This window comes from Drosophila erecta, unplaced genomic scaffold (assembly GCF_003286155.1).
Source record: "Drosophila erecta strain 14021-0224.00,06,07 unplaced genomic scaffold, DereRS2 tig00000294-arrow-arrow-pilon, whole genome shotgun sequence".
Lineage (NCBI taxonomy): Eukaryota > Metazoa > Arthropoda > Insecta > Diptera > Drosophilidae > Drosophila > Drosophila erecta.
In genome coordinates, this window is record NW_020825218.1 from 1,346,053 (window position 1) to 1,368,732 (window position 22,680).

The following is a 22,680-nucleotide window of genomic DNA, read 5'->3' on the forward strand; positions in this document are numbered from 1 at the left end:
AATTTCATAATTTTCTGGAATATCGGTAAAAATTGTTCAAAAGTGTAGGCGTGGCACTTTTTGGCGGTTTGTGGGCGTGGCAAAACAATTTTTGGAAAATCGATAGATATTACAAGACTAATAAAAAAATTAAAAAATATTTTTGAAAAATGTGATATTTTTTTCCCTTTTTTATATACATATCTAGTAACTTTCTATAGATTTGCGAAAAAACTTTTTGCCACGCCCACTCGAACGTGCACAAACCGCCCAAAACTCTAACGCTTAGGTCTAATGTTTAAGTTTTTTTTTACCAGAAAAGTTTTAAATTTCTCGTTTGCACTTCCACTAGCTTAGTAACTGGTATCTTATAGTCGGGGAACTCGACTATAGCATATTATCTTGTTTTGATTACTCAACTTAACCCAATCGAAAGTATAATTTCCTTCTATTTAAGTAGATCGTAGACACGATCTAAATTTACATTACCAAATAATTTGTGATCATTTTGTGTTTTATGAACTGCAGTTTTTTGTTAGCCACGTTACTCAATGCGTATACACTTCCCAAATAAACTCGTTATATTCGACACAGAATTTGCCGTTCTGTTCCAAAACGATCGAGATATATACAAAGAATCCGAATATTCACAGGTATGTTCAACCTTTAATTTGTCAATGAGAATAAAATATGCAACACAAAAGCCAATTTTTGGATTTTTTTTGTTTATCTTCCCGATTTTGTTTTTTTGTCGCCCAGATTCCATCTTTAAATTATTCAGAGAGCTTAAAAGTACTGCTGGTACATTTATATTTTATTTTAAAAATGTTGAAAATGCAGAAAATTATTGGTGAAAAACTAACATTTTTTTTTATTATTTTTTAAAATTGTTTAAGTAGACTATTACAATATATTTCCCTTTTACTTATTTTACGGCTGGAAAGTGTGTTCCTCTTTCAGGCTACATAGTCGTCCACTTTTCACAGCTTATAATATTAGTACAAATATTTTAAGATTTAGAAATTGACAAATCGGTAATAGTTGCATATATTATTTTTGAGAAATTAACATGATGTTATTTTTCGTCTCTGTCATTTTATGATGAAAACTAAAGTGCTGAAATACCGTTTCTCAAATATCATGTTTTAAATTAAATGATTTTATTTATACAACTATGTCTATGTATTTGTCTTTGCAGGTTTGTCGATTGGTTAAATATCTAAATTATGAATGCACGACAAACACCTTGGTGGATACCATTCCCAACACTACTGAGAACAAGAGAAGGTGCGAAGACGACTACGATATACACACGAACAAATTATATTAAGCTGCGGTCTGTATAAGCTGTATATCGGTCTTAGGTCGTATGATCGTAAACGTTCCGAGGCGTACAAGCTGAAAAGGGACAACATATTTTAATTTAAAAGACGTTAAAAGAGTGTTCTTTAAGTTTTAAAATAGTCGAATATTACGACATAATTTAGTTCAGTGTACTATGGTAGACCTTATGATATCATCTCAAACTAATTCCGCCACTCCTAAGTACTTAATTTGGTATTTAAATTTTAAATAATCAAATAAGGGTCAAAGATCAGTGAATAAGACATATTCCACCACTTAAAGGACATATGTGTATTCCTGATTGGCATTACTAGTTAGTCTCTTGGCATTAAATCTATCGGGATAACTTTTTCCATAAGCCTTGCCTGCAGTATATGAGGTAATTTGCGACCCATAGCAGAGGTGACAGAAAAAACATTTTTGAAAGCAGTTCGATAGAAGTATTAAATAAATATAAATACAATCATTAATACAATTTTTTTCTTAAATGGATTGCTTTCTGAGTGAAGCAATTAGCCATGTGATAGACCTGATTTTGGTTACTCTTATGAAATTTGTGTATTATTTGGGGTATAGTTCTAAATTTTATAGTCTCTCAAATATGTTCAATATATAAGCGTTAACTCCAAATGTGACAGCCAGTATATAATAGGATTTTAAAGTTTTTTCGGCTAGACCAAAAAAAAAAAATTCTATAGTCAAGTTCCCCGATAATCAGATACCCGTTACTCAGCGAAATGCGAACGAGTAATTTCATAAATTTTTTGAAACACCGGTAGAAATTGCGAAAAAAAAATCTAAAATGTTCTTGTTTTGAGCGGTAGAGTGGGCGTGGAAAAATCGATAGAAAATGTACAAGACTAATAAAGAAAAATTAAAAAATATAACAAAATGTTCAAAAGTTTGAGCGTGACAGTTTTTAGCGGTATTATTAATAATATTATTAACAGACTTGCGGTGCGCCTCTGGAATCTGAATGCTTAACTTTCTAGTTTTTAAAGTTCTTGAGATCTTGACGTTAATACGGGCGGACAGACGGACATGACCAGATCAACTCGGCTATTAATCCTGATGAAGAATATATATATTTAATACGCTTCTTTCTGCCTGTTACATACTTTTCAACGAATCTAGTATTCTCTTTTACTCTACGAGTAACGGGTATAAAAATTTAACAAATCTGTCAAAACCAATAGTTCAATTCCATTACTCCGTTGGAAAAATGTTTGCTGTTGAGCATTAAATGCGCATTTATTTTATTAAATATCAACTTCAAATTACGGCAAATAACAACTTCACTATACCACCGATTTATCGTTCGAAGTATCGACTATTATATTCGGACCTGATCCTTCGACGACGAATTAAAAAATGTAGTACTCGATTCCATTTTCAATCTTGCTTCCGTTATGGTTTTCCAGGTTATGGTAGTAAACAATATCAAAAGGAGTATCTTCTTCCTTCTTAAGATAATGCTAAGAAACAATTTTAAAAATCTAATGACTTTCCGACTTTTTCATAAAAATTTCTTTAAAGAATTAATTGTGAAGGCGGAATCTACCTTCAACTGCGATATCCGGCACATAACTCAATAAATTACTCAGCTGTTTTGGTAGTAGGGTGAACTTTTCGGATTTGCAAAAGATGTAGATTATAAATCAATTATTCAAAAATCATTTATGAAACTAATTGAACATCTGATGGTCGAATAATGTACATAAACTCCAAGGAATATGAAAAAAATATTAGTTTAATGTTAATTACCGCAGATTATGTTTAAGTAACATAGTTTTTCGGTTATTCGGTAAATCTTGAGAAAATCGAAATTAAAAACGGGAGGTATATGTAAATCTTCCTAAAATCGGGAAACTTATTATACAGATACATTTTAATAAAGTACATATATCAACTTTATAAATAGATTAGCTTGTGTTAGTTTAGTTCATTATCTTCCTACAATGCGCCGAAGTTGGATTTCAGAAATAAACTCTTAAAAACAAATATACAAAATAATTAAATAAATATACAACAAAAATGTTTTCATTCTATATGTTCAGTTATCTAATAGTGACTTGAAATTGGTCCACGTGGCTTGTATGGCTTTCGCTATATTATTTCGATACCTCCGGTTAACTTGCCATACAATGTGTGCAAAGAATATATATAACAAAACCATAAATAAGTTTAAATTAAATAATTAATACATGAATAAAAAATTAATGAAGTGAAATAAAAACACATTACAATCATGGAATTCGTGTCGGACTCTCACGGTGGCCATATCAGCAAAAATGTAATTGGCCTGAAGACTTTGATAAAGATTTACAAATATAGAGGTCCCCCAAACGAATAGTATATAATGATATTTTACATCGGTGAACTTGTAGTTTATTTTTAAACTTGGTCTTAACACAGTGTGAACACTTATCTTACCTTTTATTTGATATCGATAGGAAACTCAGTTTAGTGTGGAAAGGTTTTAACAACATCGGTATTGGCCGATAACAAAATGTAATTTTTAAAACATTATCATGAAATAAAAACAAGATGGAATGTTATAGTCGCGTTTTCGGAGCCTGCGAGAAATTTCATAATTTTCTGGAATATCGGTAAAAATTGTTCAAAAGTGTAGGCGTGGCACTTTTTGGCGGTTTGTGGGCGTGGCAAAACAATTTTTGGAAAATCGATAGATATTACAAGACTAATAAAAAAATTAAAAAATATTTTTGAAAAATGTGATATTTTTTTCCCTTTTTTATATACATATCTAGTAACTTTCTATAGATTTGCGAAAAAACTTTTTGCCACGCCCACTCGAACGTGCACAAACCGCCCAAAACTCTAACGCTTAGGTCTAATGTTTAAGTTTTTTTTTACCAGAAAAGTTTTAAATTTCTCGTTTGCACTTCCACTAGCTTAGTAACTGGTATCTTATAGTCGGGGAACTCGACTATAGCATATTATCTTGTTTTGATTACTCAACTTAACCCAATCGAAAGTATAATTTCCTTCTATTTAAGTAGATCGTAGACACGATCTAAATTTACATTACCAAATAATTTGTGATCATTTTGTGTTTTATGAACTGCAGTTTTTTGTTAGCCACGTTACTCAATGCGTATACACTTCCCAAATAAACTCGTTATATTCGACACAGAATTTGCCATCGGCATAAAGTAAATAGTGATGTTTCTATGTCCATTAACCCAAATAAATAGATTTGTTAGTACATATTTATGTTTTATTTTTAAATATTAGTCCCACATGAATACGGAATTTACCTTAAAAATAATGGCAATACACATCTGTATGCGCAATACCGGAACTACCGCTTGAATGAGTCTACAAGTTATAATACCATCGTGTAATACAATTTAAAACACTCTTCCTTTACTCTCTTTAGCCATTTGAAGGGGTAATTTTTTATTCAGGTCCTTTACGGTTCGCACGGTAGCAACGCCAAAGCTATAAAGGCGTGCCAAAAACATTTTAGCAACACCTACCAACACCAATTAAAAATTCTCCATCGTAATCATTTAGAAGAAATTTAACGAAACTTCTAAATTGTCAGTCACTACACCACATTGGAATTTATTAAGAAATAAGAAATAAACTCTATAGTTCCGTGACTGATTAGTTTAGATCGATTATATATATCGTTTATCGCTTTCTTTAATTGTAATTTGTGGACGTGGCATTTGCTTGCATATTTTCAAAAATTGGAACAAACAAAAAATTTACGTATTTTTTAAAAATGTAGGCTTGAAAATTTTTTCGGGTTAAAAATGTTTTTAAGCTTAATTTAAAGATTTGGCGTAAAGTAGTTGACGGGTTGTGAGAACATGGAAATGTTCTGAAACAAAGATGCACAAATTCTACGTCCCTTGAATCTACATGCTTAACATCAAGCTTATCGTTCTTATAGTTTTCGAAACCTTTACGCTCATGTGGTTGATGAAGCATAATACATACATATTTGAATCGCTATTAAACGTTTTCTTTTATCTGTTACAACAACAAATTTTTACTGTAACAACAACAAATTTAATATACCAGTTGTAAGTAACGATAGTAAAAGTATACTCGTTTTGTCTATGAGTAACATGTATGACTTAAAGGTGTTTCACTGATGATAAATTATTGACCATCACCCAATGTTGGAGATTTCTTCTTCTATAAATGTCAGAATTAAGAAAACTCGTAGGTTAATTAAAGCTAATTAGTTTTTTTTTTTTTAACTATCTTATTTTGATTTTCATTGTGCAGGATAAAAAGGATTTTTCATTTCCAATTTTTTACTTAGACCGCCTATAAAAAATGTGTTTTCCCAGTACACACCTTGTTAGGCATGGCAATTGAGCCATTATAACTTACAGTCTTTTAGTTTCTTAAGATATATGTATAATTTGTAAATATGTATATGTACAGTGGGAAACAAAAGTGATTCCACGATTAAAATTTACATGTTTGGGAGCACATAAGACTAAGCGAACGAAGTAAGTGATACAACTTTTATATTTTGTTTAATAATTACAACAAGGCGTATGTAATAAAGTAATTGAAGAAGCTATAGAATAGTAATAATTAAAAAAAAAACAAATCGGCATGTTTTGCACCATTTAAGAAAAACTTCATAATAAATGCATTTTTAATATTTTGTCCAGAGACCTTATTTTCTAAGACATTTGTCATACGTTTTGGCATACTTTCAACTAATTTTTCGAATATTCCTTTCGACATATTATTCCATTCTTGTTTTACACGCCCCCAAAGACTGTCCAAGTTGGATGGGGCTAACTGATACTGTGCGAGCCGTCGCTTTACGATTGACTATAGGTTTTCAATCAGTTTGAGGTCGGGACTTTGCGCTGGCCACTCCATAATCTTAAAATTTTGGTTCCCGAGCTATTCTTTAACAATTTTCGCAGTGTACTTGAGATCACCATCTTGCTGAAAAGTGATTTCCTGCTCTTGGTACGCACGCTGGACAAAAAAATTGTGAAGATGGGTTTGCAAAATGCTCAAATAGTCTTCCTTTGCATAATCCCGTCAATTTTATGCAACGGTCCCATGCCATTATGTTGCCACCTCCATGTTTCACGGTTTGCTTCACATGATGCATTTGAAGCTTGTCACCAGGTCTCCGCCAATAGTATTGCTTTCCATCCGATTGAAAACGATTAAACTTAAATTCGCCCGACCAGATAACACGTTTCCAGTATTCTATTGTCCAGTTGTTCCTTGTTCCTTGTGTTCCTTTGCGATTTTTAGCCGAGCCCTAACATTTTTTTTCGGATAAAGCTGGTTTGTTGTATTCACTACTGCGACGTGCCCAATCCTACCCTAAGCGCTCTTCTAGCTGTCCACCGACTCACGCCTTTATTTATTTCTGTAGAAGCATCTTTTGCCGTTAAAAGTCTATTTTTTCTCATTTTAGACATCATAAGTCGAGCGTCAGGGTCTTTTAGAAGAGACGGCGACCATTCAACTTTTCAGCACAAACATTTTTATCCTTTTGTGGACTTTGACAACCACTGATTGACTAATTTGCAGCTTCTCAGCAATAGTGCGTGTCGAACATCAACTTTTAGTCAGGGAAATAATACTACTTTCTTTATCAAAAGACAACCTCTTAATTTTTCAGTGAATAGTTAGAGACTAAGTTCCAAATCAACTATTTATGAATGCTCAAACATGAAATCGTTGATTGTGGAATCAGTTATGCTCTATACAGTGATGGCCACGGTATTCGCACTTTGTTTTTGAATGATACGACTTATGTAAAAGGACAAAAACAATAACGCAACGAAATAAAAAATCTAACCCTTCATTTAAAAACAAAAATTATACATGATTAAGACTACAGAAGAATGTGCTTATCCCGAGGCCACCGTTTAATGTGTAATTTCATTACATTTCTTATAATTTAACAAATAAATGGGAGAACTAAAAGTAGTACTCTAAATTATATGTATTTATGTACATATTATGTATGTATGTACCTAGCCTCGATGAGAGCTTTCACTTAATTTAAAAAGGTGGTAGTGCAGGACTTCTAATAAAGCTGAAGTCCGCCCTAATTCACACGCGCATATATATGCATATACATACTAATAGTCTCTTCGGATTTCTTTTTCGAAATATTTATACAAGTATCACACGGCTGTATGTGTATTGACGCTTGTGAGAATGTACAAACATACATACATATGTACTTGCATATGTAAATATGAATGTATGCAATATCCAGTTTAAAGCCTTAACCCCTTAAGACTTAAGACTTAAGAATGTCTTTATTAGAAATACCTGCTCCAATCAAGCAAAAAGTTGTGAGCGTGTAAATACTTTTTATTAATAAATTACTATACTCTATACATACATATAAAAGTTAAGGTTAATTTATACATGTATGTACCATACATTGTACATATGTATGTACATATAAAACCTAAAACCGTTCCCTTAATTTTGTTATTGCTCCTGTTTGTTTGTCTGCTTTTCCTTTTATATTTTTAGCTTCGACGGACAACATTATTTCAAAGGTCTTCTCGGCTCAGTTTCTTGATAATGATGATGCTTCAATCTGTGCCTGCTCCGTCTTAATCGAAAAAGAAACTGGATTCAAGAAGACATTTTACGTTTACGGCTTGAATGTATGTATATACATTTGTATATGTCTGTGTATATGCATGTATACTTACATATATAGGCAAACACACTTATCTATGTGTGCATACATATATAGTGAGTGCATACCGCTAAAGCCCAACATTTTTCCCCTTTTCGGTTCCGATCCGCTGACTAATTAAGCCTTTAAAATTTGTACTGGACCAAAGAAAAGGAGAAGAAAATAAAGTCATTGGGTACACCGCTATACAATGCAAGCCAAAAGTCGAAAAAAATTAAATAAACATTAAAATATTAAATATAAAATATTAAATGAACAGACATAAATCTGTAAATAGTTATTTAATTCTTGAAAAAATATGTATGTACATTTTAAGTAACTAAATATTTATGAATGTGCATATGTTTTATAATACGTATACATACAAATATGTATGTATAAGAATGATCCACGCACTCTGGTAGTTTTGAGCAGACTATGAAGTTTTGCGAAGTCGTTTAAAAATATTTAGGTATGTACATACTTTTGTGTGTGTCCGACTGTTGGTTGGAGTGGTGGAGTTGGTGGGAGGTAATAGCTTCGTGTGAATGGGAAAATATGTACTCAGACGTACATATATATAAATGTGCATGTATATATATTTCTGACTGAATACTTATAAATATGTATGTACATATGTATGTATTACAAAAATTCTGGTTTTGTAGTTACCAAGAACCGACAAAACGTTTGTCATAAAAAAAGGGAATGGGACCACCAAACATAGATACATATGTATGTGTATATATACACATATGTACATACATAAATAATCGTACAGACGTACCTGCAAATACGATTTTTTGGTGTGGATATTTATATGTCCATACATACATGTGTACATATTTACATACATATAAGGTCTGGAAAATCACACGAATGCACGTTAAGCAAACATACAGATATGAGTATGTATGTGTAAGCTGCAGAAGCACGGCATGTGTCCGCTTCTTTTATAGAGAGAAGATTTGAGTAAGATGTTAAATTATAAAAGGGATGGCACATACACACACACGTACATATATTTATACATATAGATATACTACTAACGCTAAAGGCATGTGTATCAAGACTATCTGACGATACAATACTCAATCCTGCTGTGCACTTGCAGGAAAAATGTTATTTTTCCGCTTTTAAAGCCGGACAGAAATACACACCCACACCATACACATGTATTGTATATATATATATATGTTCAATACTATACAATCCATATATATGTACATTGTTTGACGTTGGGAAATTAATTGTCCTGGGCTATTAAACAGTTGGTATAAAATTGACATTATGACTACCCTTATTTAAACAAATATGAAATCGAATATCCAAGTATAACAGTGAAAATCAGACCTGTAACAAATAAATAAATTTCTATAGATATATAAACATATACATACATATGTACATATTCAGCAATTGTGACAATTACATACATATGTATGTATGTATATTTTAACTATGACAAGAAGCATCAAAATATACATATCTATATGTACATTTGTATGTACATATATTTATTCATACCCTTGCAGGAGGTGTTTTTAATTTATTTAGTTAGGAAGCTTTCAACTTATTTTCTAGTCTTGACAGAGTTTTAAAGATATCTGTTTAAGGTTAAAATCACCCCAAAACTTACCCAAAAATGAGTGGATTCGATGGCGAAAAGGCTTAAAATGGTTGTTAATAACAAAGGAGGTCACACACACTTTTTTAAAAAATGTAATAGTTTTAAGCATAAGAAAAATACTAATTTTACAAACTGGTTGAAATAGGCTATTGCATTGTTTTGAGGTACATTTTCATTATTAATTCTTAAAAAATACTAAAAAAATTATTAAAAATAAAATAAGCTAGTAAATAATATCCTGAAACATTCAAGAAATATGTTGCGCTTAAATTTTTTTGATAAAATTTTTAGTTCTGCTTTTACAGACCGTTGAAGTTTCAGATAGACGGTGGTTGAAATAAGCTGTGAGCCACTGTACATGTAATAATCTGACATTTTTTCCAAGATACGGATGTGAAAGTTTTGCTAGTGTTAGAATAGTTAATATTTTTTAAATAAACTGGGTATACCAACTTTCTATTAAGACCACTACGTTAACGAGGACGACAATGCAATAAAGTATGTAATACAGTATAATACAGTATAATATATAATATAGTATGTATTATATATAAAATAATATAGTATATATTATATATATTATATATTATAATATAACATTGTATAAGTAAACAAAATATTATTTAGTCCCAGGATAATATTGTATACAAAACTGTCACACCTACACATTTAAAGATATTTAGATTTTTTGATCTATGTATGTACCTTTATTATTTTTTATGCCATCCCCCTAACGCTCACAAATTACAAAACCCATGGAGGCTTGCTAAAGACTTTTTCTTTAGAGTACTATAAAACTCTCTACAGAAACACCAAAAATTGTCAAAATCATTCCATCTACCGCACAAAAATATAAATATATGAATTAACTATTTAAAATCTTTTTAAAAGGTGGTTCCTAATTTAAAACTTCAGACGCGTAGGATTATTTCTCCGAAAACTATGTACAATACATATTTGTATTCTTGTACAACTAAGTTTATCGAAAAATAATAACATGATATGAAAACAATTATTTCCTTTCTTTCTATGTCTGTCTTTTTCAAAACATCGGTTACCAAAGCTGTAAACTATTTACATAAATATGAATATAAATTTTGTACACAGATGTGAAAAGGACTACTAATCTAAATGTTATTTAATTGTTCAACCTGGGCTTTTGTTAATTATATGTACTTATATGTTCGATAAAGTCTTTACTTCTTAGCAATTTTATTTTTGTTTAAGCAGTACCTCTAAAATCCTATGCCAAGACTATTAAATACCTGTTTCGTTACACACAGACATATATGTATATAAATTACTGTTCGTTTTCATCATTCAAAAAGTACATTGATTGACATGAATTTATTTACTTGATATTACATTTCATAAAGTATGCTTAAGTCTTAAGTTAGTTTTGTCTCACGTTTTAGAGCCCAACATTTCTTCTACATTGCAGGTGCTTACTCTAATTGTAGAAATGTATGTATCAGATCGAAGGAATCGATAGAAAGAAAGAATATACATTACTTTTCAGCCGATTCGATCTAGACATATCCTCTATGAGCAAATTTTTAAGAGCTGCTAAAGCGATCTTGTTATATGTATGTATGAGTTAGTGCGAGGAGTAACATTTTTTGGGCTTAATCGACTTTTCTATGGGGACATTTATACATATATATGTATGTACGTACATACTTAATATGGTTGGAAATCTTTTAATTGTTACATACTTTCAAATTATTTTTATATTCACTTTTGCTCTTAGATTACCGAGTATATCATCGTCATATAATATTAAAAAAACAATTATACCCAATATAATACCTCCATAAGATACGGATAAAAATGCGATCCTTTAAGTGTCCTGATCGCAAAACAAAAATCTTGCACAAACGTTACCAGACCAGTCTCGATATAACAAGAAACAATTCCGAATGTATGTACATATGAGTGTCTTGATCGATTGTGATATTTTTATGTATACACATATACATATATTGATATGGACATATTGAATACAATAGGTAAATGGAATATTCGACTTGACAAAGCGGTTATAAGAGTAAGTGTTGTTTCAATAAATAAATAATAATATTTTGGCAATGGCAAGTGCACGAGCTTAAACACATTAGAGTAAGACTGTGACACAAAATTGAAGGAATGGCACTTTACCACATGCTAGCGTAAAAATATCCAGGCTAACAGCACTGGCACCGAAAAGTATCTTGACTCGCTTATACATATGTATGTATTGTGTAGCCATCTTCGATCAGCCCGCCTTCGCCGACTGTTTGTGATCCGTAGGTACACACAGACATTTAAATCGCCAATGCACTTGTTACTGTATTGTGTTTATGTTTGTGAACCAACATGTATCTATGAAGCATCTATACCAGTATCTGTGTTTGGACAATGGTATTTGTGAGAAGAGATCTGAACTGCTCCATCTAAACTAACGAAGCATTGCAACAGCTTGTGTTAATGTCGCTCAGTCCACTCGTAAGAAACACAGGAATAAGACGCAGCATTCGAAAATTATTGACTTGTCTTACAAAACTAATTTTTATTGTTCCCTACTTAAAATTTTGTGATAAATATATAAGTTCCGGACTGTTAATCTTATGCACGTGTGAGATTTCGCGATGAAATTCATTACCTAGAAAGCCGAGAGCATAAGCTTACACAATTAAAATATGTGATATGAGTATTATATACTACAATGTATTAATCATTGTCCAACGTTTTAATGAAAGAGTTTCCTTAAAATTGTTGAAATTGCTAATAAAAAGTGGAAACTAATTTGTGGAAGTTGATGAAATGCCTCTCTGTCAAAAATTTTCACGCCGACGGTGAATATTAAATAAAAGGATATATGCTGTTCGGTTTCTTGAATTCATAAAATATCGTCGTCCTTGTTGTGGACTAACTTCATTAAAATGGACGCCTACGCGTTACCAACATATTTTCCACTTGCGTAAGTTTTTATTTGTATGTATATTCGAAAAGTAAGCCTTACAATAGACAAGAGATTCTAACCGATTTCGAAATGTGAAAATTCACAAGGGAAAGAAAGTGGAAATCAATTAAAAAACGAAATAATAATAAAGATCAAAAAAATCTCATTTTTGATTTAAAAATCTAAAAAAATGTATTATGATATAAGTTTATTTTCATTATATAATTTGTTTGGATAAGTAACAATTAAAACTTCCCTTTAGTTATATATATATAAGTTATAAAATAGCGCAAATTTATTTAGGAACTCAGTGGTTTTTGCCTATTATTTTTCTCCCACCAATTTCACCTAAAACAATAGAGAACGCAATAGTCGAATTTAACGAGTAAGCAGTCACAAAATGATTTTGGCATGTTGACAGAAATCGACAAAATTCGTCTCTAATCTGGCACAAAGTTGTTACAAATATTTATCTAGTTTTACACGATGTATTCAAAGATATTAGTGACAAGGCTAGCATTGAAATCGAAACTTTTTTTAAAAAAAAATATTTAAATAAAAAATATATCCCAAATAATAAATTAAAATATTTTAAAAAATGTGGGTGTGACTTGGTTTTCGGATTTTGGGAGATGTCACTTGAATCTGCATGGCTAATCTTAAATTGTAACATTTAGTAGTATTTAGGATCAGACCAAAAAACGCTTTTTTTACCTTTTATGAGAAATACTCTCTTACGAATCTAGTATAACGGTGTATAACTTTGTAGGTTCAGGAGTTGTATATTTTTCCAACGTTGAATTCGAAATCAACGAAGTTGTTATTCGCTACGTATTTTTAGCTGATATACAGTTTTTTTTAATTTTCACTTTTATCGATCTTTCTCTTGAACCTTATTAGTTTAAAATCCCTTTTTTACAGCAGGTTTTTTTATATAAATGTAGCTGAAGTATTTGCTTATGCTTACCAGCAAATTGCTCTTTGCCACAAAGTGGGCTGCCGTATTTTAAATCAAAAGCCATGTAAATGGCTAAATGAAAAATAATCAAATCATTTTTGTTATATTATTGGACGTTACATTCGCGGGACAACGCTTTGAAACTAGCTTTGCACTAGAAATTTCACGATTCATCTGAATCTCTAGCATCTAAAGATCCTGAGATCTCGGGTGTCCCTCCGTAAACGGGCGGAGATGGGTATACGCGGGTATAAACACGATATTTTTACCTGATTTTCTTTTTCGTAGAGACGTTCATCTGATCACATAATTTTTAATTAAAATATGCTGCGACCAAAATGCACTCGTATTGATTAAGCTTAAGTCGTATCTGTTTAAATAATACTAACTTAAAAATTTACCCAAAAAATGTATTTATTTTTCTATAGGTATTCTGAATTGCAGTTTTTAGCATCCAGACGAGCAGCTGCAGTCGCTGCAGCGGCAACAGTATTACCAGGATCCCCATGTATAAACCAACTTCACCCCACTGACGTTTCAAGCTCGGTAACAGTTCCATCAATAATTCAAACGGTTGGACCATCAGATTCAATTAAAACTTCAATTCAACCACCAATATGCAATGAAAACACTCTTGCAAATGCTACTGGCCACCAGCACAATCATCAGCCTCAACACGTTCACAATTTAAATGTTACTGGACAGCCACATGTACACGACTTTCATCCGGCTTATAGAATCCCCGGATACATGGAACAGTTGTATTCTTTACAACGAAGTAATTCAACTTCATCATTTCACGGTATTTCATTTCTTGCACATGTATAAAAGTAACCTTAAAAAGTATGGATTTTGCATCTTTAGATCCTTATGTAAATTGTGCATCAGCGTTCCATCTTGCCGGACTTGGTTTGGGATCAGGTGATTTTTTGGGCAGCCGAGGCATGAGCTCTCTGGGTGAACTGCATCATGCGGCTGTAGCAGCAGCAGCAGCATCATCTCTAGCCAGTACAGATTTTCACTTTAGCGTCGATGGAAACAGGCCTCGACCACCAGGAGGAAGTATACGTGCCAGCATAAGCCGCAAACGGGCCCTTTCGTCATCGCCTTATTCTGATTCATTTGATATTAATTCAATGATTCGATTTTCGCCAAATTCTTTAGCTACAATTATGAACGGTTCTCGAGGAAGTAGCACGGCTAGTGGTTCATACGGTCACATTTCTGCTAACGCCCTTAATCCAATGTCTCATGTACATTCAACTCGTCTACAACAGATACAAGCTCATTTGTTGCGTGCAAGCGCAGGTCTGTTAAATCCGATGACATCACAACAAGTTGCGGCATCCGGATTTTCTATAGGGCATATGTCAGCATCTGCATGTTTGAGAGTAAATGACGTACATCCTAATCTAAGCGATTCACCTAGCCATATAACGACATCTTCAACTGTAAGGCTTGTCAATGAGGATCCAAACCAGATTGCAGCGGCGGCACTATCGGTAATTTTCACATGATTAAAAATAAAGAAAGTTTATAATATTATAATATTTATAATTTTATTTCGATTCTGTAGTTGAAGAACTTGGATGATGGTAAAGGGAAAAAAGGACATTTTAAAGATGTGGTCACTGAGCAGCCTTCATCAACATCTGGAGCCGTAGCTCAAGTAGAAGCTGACAGTGCCTCATCGCACTTGTCTGACCGCTGTTACAACAACGTAGTAAATAATATTAAAAGCATTCCTGGTGACATTAAAGTAAGCACCCGTTTGGATGAGTATATTAATTGCGGAACAGCTTCTACTCCATCTAATGAATATGATTGCGCTAATGCTGACACAACGGATATCAAGGATGAGCCCGGAGATTTCATTGAAACGAATTGTCATTGGCGTAGCTGTTGCATTGAATTTATTACGCAAGATGAACTTGTTAAACATATAAATAATGACCATATCCAAACTAACAAGAAAGCTTTTGTCTGTCGATGGGAAGATTGTACTCGCGGTGAAAAACCATTTAAAGCGCAGTATATGCTTGTTGTGCATATGCGTCGTCATACCGGTGAAAAGCCACACAAATGCACGGTAAGATTAATTAATTATATAAAACAATTTATTTGAATTCCTTTTTTAAACTTCTTTAAATTAGTTTGAAGGCTGCTTTAAGGCGTATTCACGTTTGGAAAACCTTAAAACACATTTACGGTCACACACAGGTGAAAAACCATACACTTGCGAGTATCCGGGATGTAGCAAAGCCTTTAGTAATGCTAGTGATCGTGCAAAGCACCAAAACAGGACACACAGTAATGAGGTAAACATTTCCTCTGTTTAAATAATAATATTTCTAATTTATAGCTATTTTTAGAAACCGTACATTTGTAAAGCACCTGGATGCACAAAACGTTACACCGACCCAAGCTCTTTGAGAAAACATGTAAAAACAGTCCATGGTGCTGAGTTTTATGCAAATAAAAAACATAAAGGATTACCTTTAGATGACGTAAACTCTCGGTTACAACGAGACAACAGTCACAGTCGGCATAATCTTCAAGAGCACAATATCGATTCAAGCCCTTGCAGTGAAGACTCACATATGGGAAAAATTTTAGGCACGTCTAGTCCTAGCATTAAATCAGAATCAGATATTAGCTCATCTAACCATCAGTTAGTAAATGGAGTTCGAGCATCTGACAGTTTGCTAACATATTCACCAGACGATGTTGCTGAAAATCTTAATTTGGATGACGGCTGGAATTGTGACGACGACGTGGACGTAGCAGACCTACCAATTGTTTTACGTGCTATGGTGAATATTGGTAGCGGACATGCGTCTGCCTCGACTATTGGAGGTGCTGTTTTGGCTAGGCAACGGTTTAGAAGTCGTCTTCAAACGAAAGGTATAAACTCAAGTACGATTATGCTTTGCAACATTCCGGAAAGCAATCATACCATTGGAATCAGCGAACTTAATCAGCGTATTACAGAACTGAAAATGGAGCCAGGTACCGCTGGTGAAATAAAAATTCCTATGCCCACCAACACGGCCATAGGAGGATTTCCTGAAGAACTCTTACAAAACCAAGGAACTTCTCGTAATACAGTATTGAATAAGCAAGGAATTTCCACTGCATCCGGCTCGGTGCAAGGACAGTTTCGACGTGATAGTCAAAATTCCACTGCAAGCACTTATTACGGTAGTATGCAAAGTCGTCGTAGCAGTCAGTCATCACAGGTGTCTTCTATACCTACTATGCGACCAAGCCCCACGTGTACCACGACTACAGCTTCCTTTTATGATCCCATTTCACCAGGGTGCTCACGGCGCTCTAGCCAAATGTCAAATAGTGCTAATTGCTATGCATTTTCTTCCACATCAGGATTACCTATAATAAACAAGGACTCGAACAACAGCACGAATGCATTTATCAATAAACCGAATCTTGGAGTTAATAGTGTTGGAATTGACAATAGCAGTCTTCCCCCGCCTCCATCATCCCACTTAATTGCAACTAATTTAAAGCGCTTACAGGGGAAAGATTCAGAAAATTGTTATCACAATTTCACTAGCGGTCGATTTTGTATTCCTAGTTGTATGCATTCCCTACACATGAAAAACAGCAATCCTGTCGGACAAAACGAATTTGATAAAGTAATAGCGAATAATACATTACGACGTCAAACTGAGCCAGTGCCAAACTTAAATTTAGATTCATTAACAAATATTCCTCGCTTAAGTACAACACCGAATAGCTTTGATATTACTGTTGGAAAGACTAATAATATAGCATCGTCTATTAATAAGGATAGTTTAAGAAAGGAACTGTGCACTGTTCCAATTAAGGCTGACATGGCAATGACTAGTGACCAACATCCAAACGAAAGAATAAATCTGGATGAAGTTGAAGAACTTATACTTCCCGATGAAATGCTTCAATACTTAAGCTTGGTAAAAGAAGACACAAATCATACGGAAAAAGAACATCAAACTGAAGCTATGGGGTCTAGTGTATACGAAACATTAACTTCAAACCACTACCGAGAACAATCAAATATATATTACTCCAATAAACAAATTTTAGCACCGCCTTCTAACGTTGATATACAACCAAATACAACAAATACAATACAAGACAAATTTCCAATGACGGCGATCGGGGGTTCATTCAGTCAGAGACAATCAAGTACTCTAGTTGTACCAAATGAACATGGGCATGCCAAATGCGGTAGCTTCCATCACCAGTGTGAAAAAATTATAAACACTGACATTGATATCAAGCAGCAAACACCATTACCGCCAGCATATCAACGACAAACAGAAAAACCAAATTTTAATCAAATCATAGACTCATCGATGACTAGCTTGCCAGAGCTTAATGTAGTTTCAATATATACACAAAACGAAACAGAAAATATTTTTGAAGTACACAGAGACCATGATAATGAAATCCAATGCGGAATTATAAGTCAGTCTCAAATGTCTCCTTCTACTAATTTGAATAATGAAGGCCAGATTTCTACCGCAAATATACAACCAATAACAATATCCAAATTATTTTCCTCTGAAACACAAAAAATAGTTTGTGACACACAGACGAATAATTCTTCTGTTATGCATTTAGATACATACCAGCGTACTCTGGAATATGTACAAAGTTGTCAAAACTGGATGGAGACGAACAGCACAGTTACCAATCCAATTCAAGCACCTCCGGGGGGAATGCAGGTAAACACAACATTGTGGCCTGATGTTAGCAGCTCTACACATCCATATCATGGGACAAATATGGTGATCAACGATATGACAACATCCCTTTCGTCCTTACTCGAGGAGAATAGATATCTTCAAATGATGCAGTAAAAAATGTTATCTAGATTACACTGACAAGAAATCAGTTACAATAAATGATTTTCTTTTTAGTTTGAACTTCCTTTATAGGCAATAGGAAATAGGCAATAAAAAATTGAATTTACATTGAATTCTTTGATTAAGCAACTGTCATATTTTGTACACCAGTATTTATAATCAAAATCATTTTATTATTCTTCAAAAACGAGAATTTAATTTTAAAATAATGCAACAATGTCTTCCGAGCTATTTAAGAAATTAAAATGCAAATTATACTCTTATTAAATAATTATTTTGACAGCGTTTATTTATTACCCGTTTCTTTTTGCATACAATGATTATGTTGCAATTCGATTATTGGCTGACAATTACTTAACAAACATAGCGCTACCAACAACAAAAAGCGGTGCATACTTGTGGGCTTATATTTATGTGAAATAATTAATATTTTTCAATAATGTTTATAAAGGTCGGTAAATATTTGTAATCATCATAATTTTTTTTTTGCATATCGATATTAATTGGTAAGACAATAATATGAAAACAAAAGATAACGCTATAGTCGAGTTGCCCGACTATCAGATACCCGTTACTCAGGTAGTGGAAGTGCGAATGAAAAAATTGCAATATTTTATAAAATATCGCTAGAAATGAAAAAAATACAATTAAATGAAAAAAAATTAAATTTTTTTTTTTTAATAAATCCTAACTTTCTAGCTCCTATAGTTCCTGAGATCTCGGCGTTCATACGGATGGACAGACGGACGGACGGACAGACATACTGATTAGGACATATTGACTCCGCTATTGATCCTGATCAACTATATATATGCTTTAAATGCTCGGAAACGCTTACTTCTTCCTGTTATATACTTTTTAACGAATTTAATAGACGCTTTTCGTCTTCAAGTAAGGGGTATAAAATAGATTGCTTACATTTTGTTACAAACTAAGTCATTTGCTAACCCTGCAGTACTTGAGGTGGCGAGTCGAACTAGTTATATGGCTACTTTGTATATCTGTTTCCCTGTGACGGATGGTTAATCTATGGTTACCATACCCTAAAACACAAATAAATATGTTCCCTTGCGAAAAGATATCGGTAGAAATTTGGGAAAAAAAAAATAAATGAAAAAAAACCTTAATTATTTTTTAAAAGTGAGGGCGTGAGAGTTTTGTGCGATTTGTGGGACAAAAAAAATAGTCTTCGAATTCGCTTACTGTCGCTGTTCGTCAACATTTATAAAATATGTATTGTAATTCTTGATCAGGTTTGTTGTGCATATTAGGTGCTCCACGGTCTCCGTGATTTAGGATAGATCACTTTCCTCGCCTGATACACTGGTTTGCTATCTGTTATGCCGTAGTGGCAGGGTACCCATGTGATCGTTAGTTAAATGTACCAGCTCCGTGATATCTCTCGATAATGAATTATATTATTAAAGATCTTTTTTTGCCGGTTGATTGTACAAAAATATTCACTGCAGCGGGGCTCCCAGCCTGAGATTAACTTGTCTGTCTGCCTGCCTGAACTTTGAAAATTGTTCACCTGTGCCTTATTTAGTATTTATGTTAAAGCGTGTTGCAATCAAACATCAAGATTCTGAAAAAGAGTTTTATTGGGGCGGGATCGGTGTGGTCTTAGCCGAGGTATAGATTGAGGGGACCACCTTTCCCTTGAAGACATTGGACGTTGGGTTTACCTATCTGTCTTTCGGCTGCTTAAACTTGGCCACAAGAACTTCTATTGGTATTGCTGGTTCGCCCAGCATTATCGTCTTGCCGTCCAGGTTTCTCCACGAGTTCACTACGGAACAATCTCATGCTTGTTCCCCAACTTACGAACTAAGCGTAGCATGGGCCTTCGCGGTCAGATTCCTAACAGTGGTGCTTGCGAGATAGCTCGTCATCTGATTTATCGTCCTTGTCATCCAAGTTCGTCCTGGTCTTTGCGGATGCCGATTTGGGTTTTATTCCCGGTCTCCCACCGATCTCTTGGAGTTACCTAATCCGCTGCGCATATAGGCACCCTCGATACTGATTCCAGCTCAAAAATCCGAGTTTGCTCCGTACCGTGGGAATATGCACTTATAGGCTTCGAGTATTAATTCAGTTCAGAGTATTAAACTGATTCAATTACTTTCAGCAACCTTTTGATTTCTTAAATTATTTGAAATGAAAAATGTTTAATACGGAAGTTTCATTTCTATTAAAAAAACACTTAAAAACACTTATCTAAAATTGCAATGCTTTTTGAAAAAAAAATTTGTTTTTGGTTATTAAAATATTTAGTTTTCAAATTAACTTATTGCGTTTAAATTAAGATCTTGAATTATTTTGAATTCCTAGATTTGATTAGTAGTCGTAAGTTTCACAGTGTAATTGTTATAGAAATAGATTAAGATAAAAGGGAATGAAAAATAGAGCTTTCTAATGAGAGAGCTTCTAAACGGTATGAAGGGAAAACCACTGCTTAGAGTGGTGCGATGTTATATAGAGAAGAAGAAGTAAAGGAGAGAAAGTCAGTTCGAGCTGGTCCTTTCGTACAGAACAGAATAACTGCTAGAACGATACCATTGCGACTCTTTTCACTACAGTGAAAAGAAAAAGAAACAATAATGGCCGACAATCCAGGCAATCTCCTTAGGTTAGATATTTTAGATATTAGGTTTACCTCTTTCGTAAGTGGTAAATTTTTAATTTTATGTTTCTTAATTTGTTTACATAAATTTCCGGAATTTTATTAAAAGCAAAATGTAAGCTTGTTGTAAACTATAAATATGTTTTTTTTTTAATTATATATAATTATAAATACCTTTTATATAATTTTCCATAGTTTCCAATTCGTTTTTCTTTTTTCTATGTCTACGTTAAACATAAGCTTCTTAACTTTTGCTGATTATTTCCATATCTATATTCCTTTTCTTACCATAAGCATAATGGTCTACTTTTCATATTACAAACATAATTTATTTTTTTGACTTTGTTGTCTCGTAATGCCCCGTAATGTTTTTTTGTCCCGATCCAGTCAGTTGATAAAGTTTTAGTAGCCGATACAAATTTTTCGTTCTTATTCATTGAATTTAAAATTACAAAATACAAATATTAACCAGCAAATAGAAAAATCCCTTTACATATAGTTCTTCTTTATCTTTTATATTTTATTTTACACAATCGCACGTGCATGTCGTCTTTAAGGGAATAAATCACCCACACTCCATCTACTGTCTTTGGTGGGAATCACAAAAACGCAGAGAGAGAGATCACAAAGAGAAATTTGTAACTCGAACCTCTCGTACACATTAACGAAATAATATATTTTATCATGAGTTCAAAGAGGTTCAAAAATCTACTGTAACAACAATTTATTGTTTATATTGTTTTGTTTTTGGGTAATTTCATAAGCAAATCTCTTCTCTATAATTTGTATAAAAATATCTTCTAAAGTCAAAAAAAAATTTTCGTCAGTTAATACTCTTTCTATCAAGTTTGTGTTGTGGTCGTGTTGTCCGTGTATATATATGTATAATATACAAAATAAAAATTTGCATTATCTTTAAATTTCAGTCTCACTAATGAAAGTTCATTGGCCTTTTATAGATATTAACAAATTAGAGTATGGCTCTTTGTAACCTGCAATGGCAATATTTTATTACACTCGATACTGGTAGAGTAAAAGAGTATACTAGATTTGCTATATATATTGTAAATGCTAGAAGGAAGCGATTCCGACGCTATAAAGTATATATTTTCTTGATCAGGATCAATAGCCCAGTCGATCTGGGCATGTCCGTGTGTTGAGTGTTGAGATAGAGCATGCAGATTCTAGAGATAGATTCTCAAACTGTTGACATGACCAAAATTGTCACACATTGAAACATTTTTACAATATTTAAATTTCTATCAATATGCCAGAAAAATTTGAATATTTCTTGTTCGCTCTTTTACTAGCGGAGTAATGGGTATCGGATGGACGGAAAACGATATTTGAATATTCGATATTCGATATTTGAATATACCAATTTAAATTGATTTTCGTTTTTGGAATCGAAAATTCCACAACAGCCCGGTTTGGTTTTTTGTTTTTCATGTTTTGAAATCAAAAATTTCACAATAGCTGGTACCAAACATGGGATTGGTTTCATTGTGGGATAAAGCTTTTTTTACTAATCGTTAGAAATTTACAAAACTAATAAAAATATCTTAACATTTTCCGAAAGTGTTAAAGTGTCAATTTTGGACCAGATCGACTCGGCTATTGATCTTGATCAAAAGTATACATACTTCATATAGTCGGAAACGCTTCCT

At 33.1% G+C, this 22,680-nt stretch overlaps 1 protein-coding gene and 1 long non-coding RNA gene across 5 annotated transcripts; one reads left to right on the forward strand and one right to left on the reverse strand.

Moving 5' to 3' along the window:
- The first annotated feature begins 3,847 nt into the window (after window positions 1–3,847).
- Window positions 3,848–18,661, forward strand: LOC6555879 (transcriptional activator cubitus interruptus). 3 transcript variants are annotated; one of them, XM_026983220.1, is made up of 6 exons: window positions 3,848–3,932; window positions 13,948–14,321; window positions 14,384–15,021; window positions 15,096–15,608; window positions 15,673–15,837; window positions 15,892–18,661. In XM_026983220.1, exons 1-6 carry the CDS (start codon window positions 3,871–3,873, stop codon window positions 18,382–18,384), a joined length of 4,245 nt encoding a protein of 1,414 aa, XP_026839021.1. In that variant the 5' UTR covers window positions 3,848–3,870; the 3' UTR covers window positions 18,385–18,661. The 3 variants fall into 3 exon arrangements, with proteins under 3 accessions (XP_026839021.1, XP_001982756.1, XP_015008714.1); XM_001982720.3 differs by lacking the exon at window positions 3,848–3,932 and adding an exon at window positions 12,032–12,579; XM_015153228.2 differs by lacking the exon at window positions 3,848–3,932 and adding an exon at window positions 12,035–12,579 and having other exon boundaries at window positions 15,740–15,837; window positions 15,892–15,952.
- On the reverse strand, window positions 7,777–8,721 carry LOC113564653. Of its 2 annotated transcripts, none has more exons than XR_003408185.1 (3): window positions 8,475–8,721; window positions 8,025–8,148; window positions 7,777–7,969 (listed from the first exon to the last, which is right to left on the reverse strand). It is a non-coding gene; the product is annotated as an uncharacterized LOC113564653 (long non-coding RNA). The 2 variants fall into 2 exon arrangements; XR_003408184.1 differs by having other exon boundaries at window positions 7,777–7,938; window positions 8,475–8,717.
- Window positions 18,662–22,680: the final 4,019 nt, after the last annotated feature.

What these genes read in the sequence shown, in the direction of transcription:
- LOC6555879 (XM_026983220.1), top strand. Translation starts at nt 3,871, where the DNA reads ATGGAATGTTATAGTCGCGTTTTCGGAGCCTGCGAGAAATTTCATAAT. An exon ending in TTGCAGCGGCGGCACTATCG is followed by an intron (nt 15,022 to 15,095) that starts GTAATTTTCACA and finishes TCGATTCTGTAG; the next exon opens with TTGAAGAACTTGGATGATGG. An exon ending in AAAAGCCACACAAATGCACG is followed by an intron (nt 15,609 to 15,672) that starts GTAAGATTAATT and finishes TCTTTAAATTAG; the next exon opens with TTTGAAGGCTGCTTTAAGGC.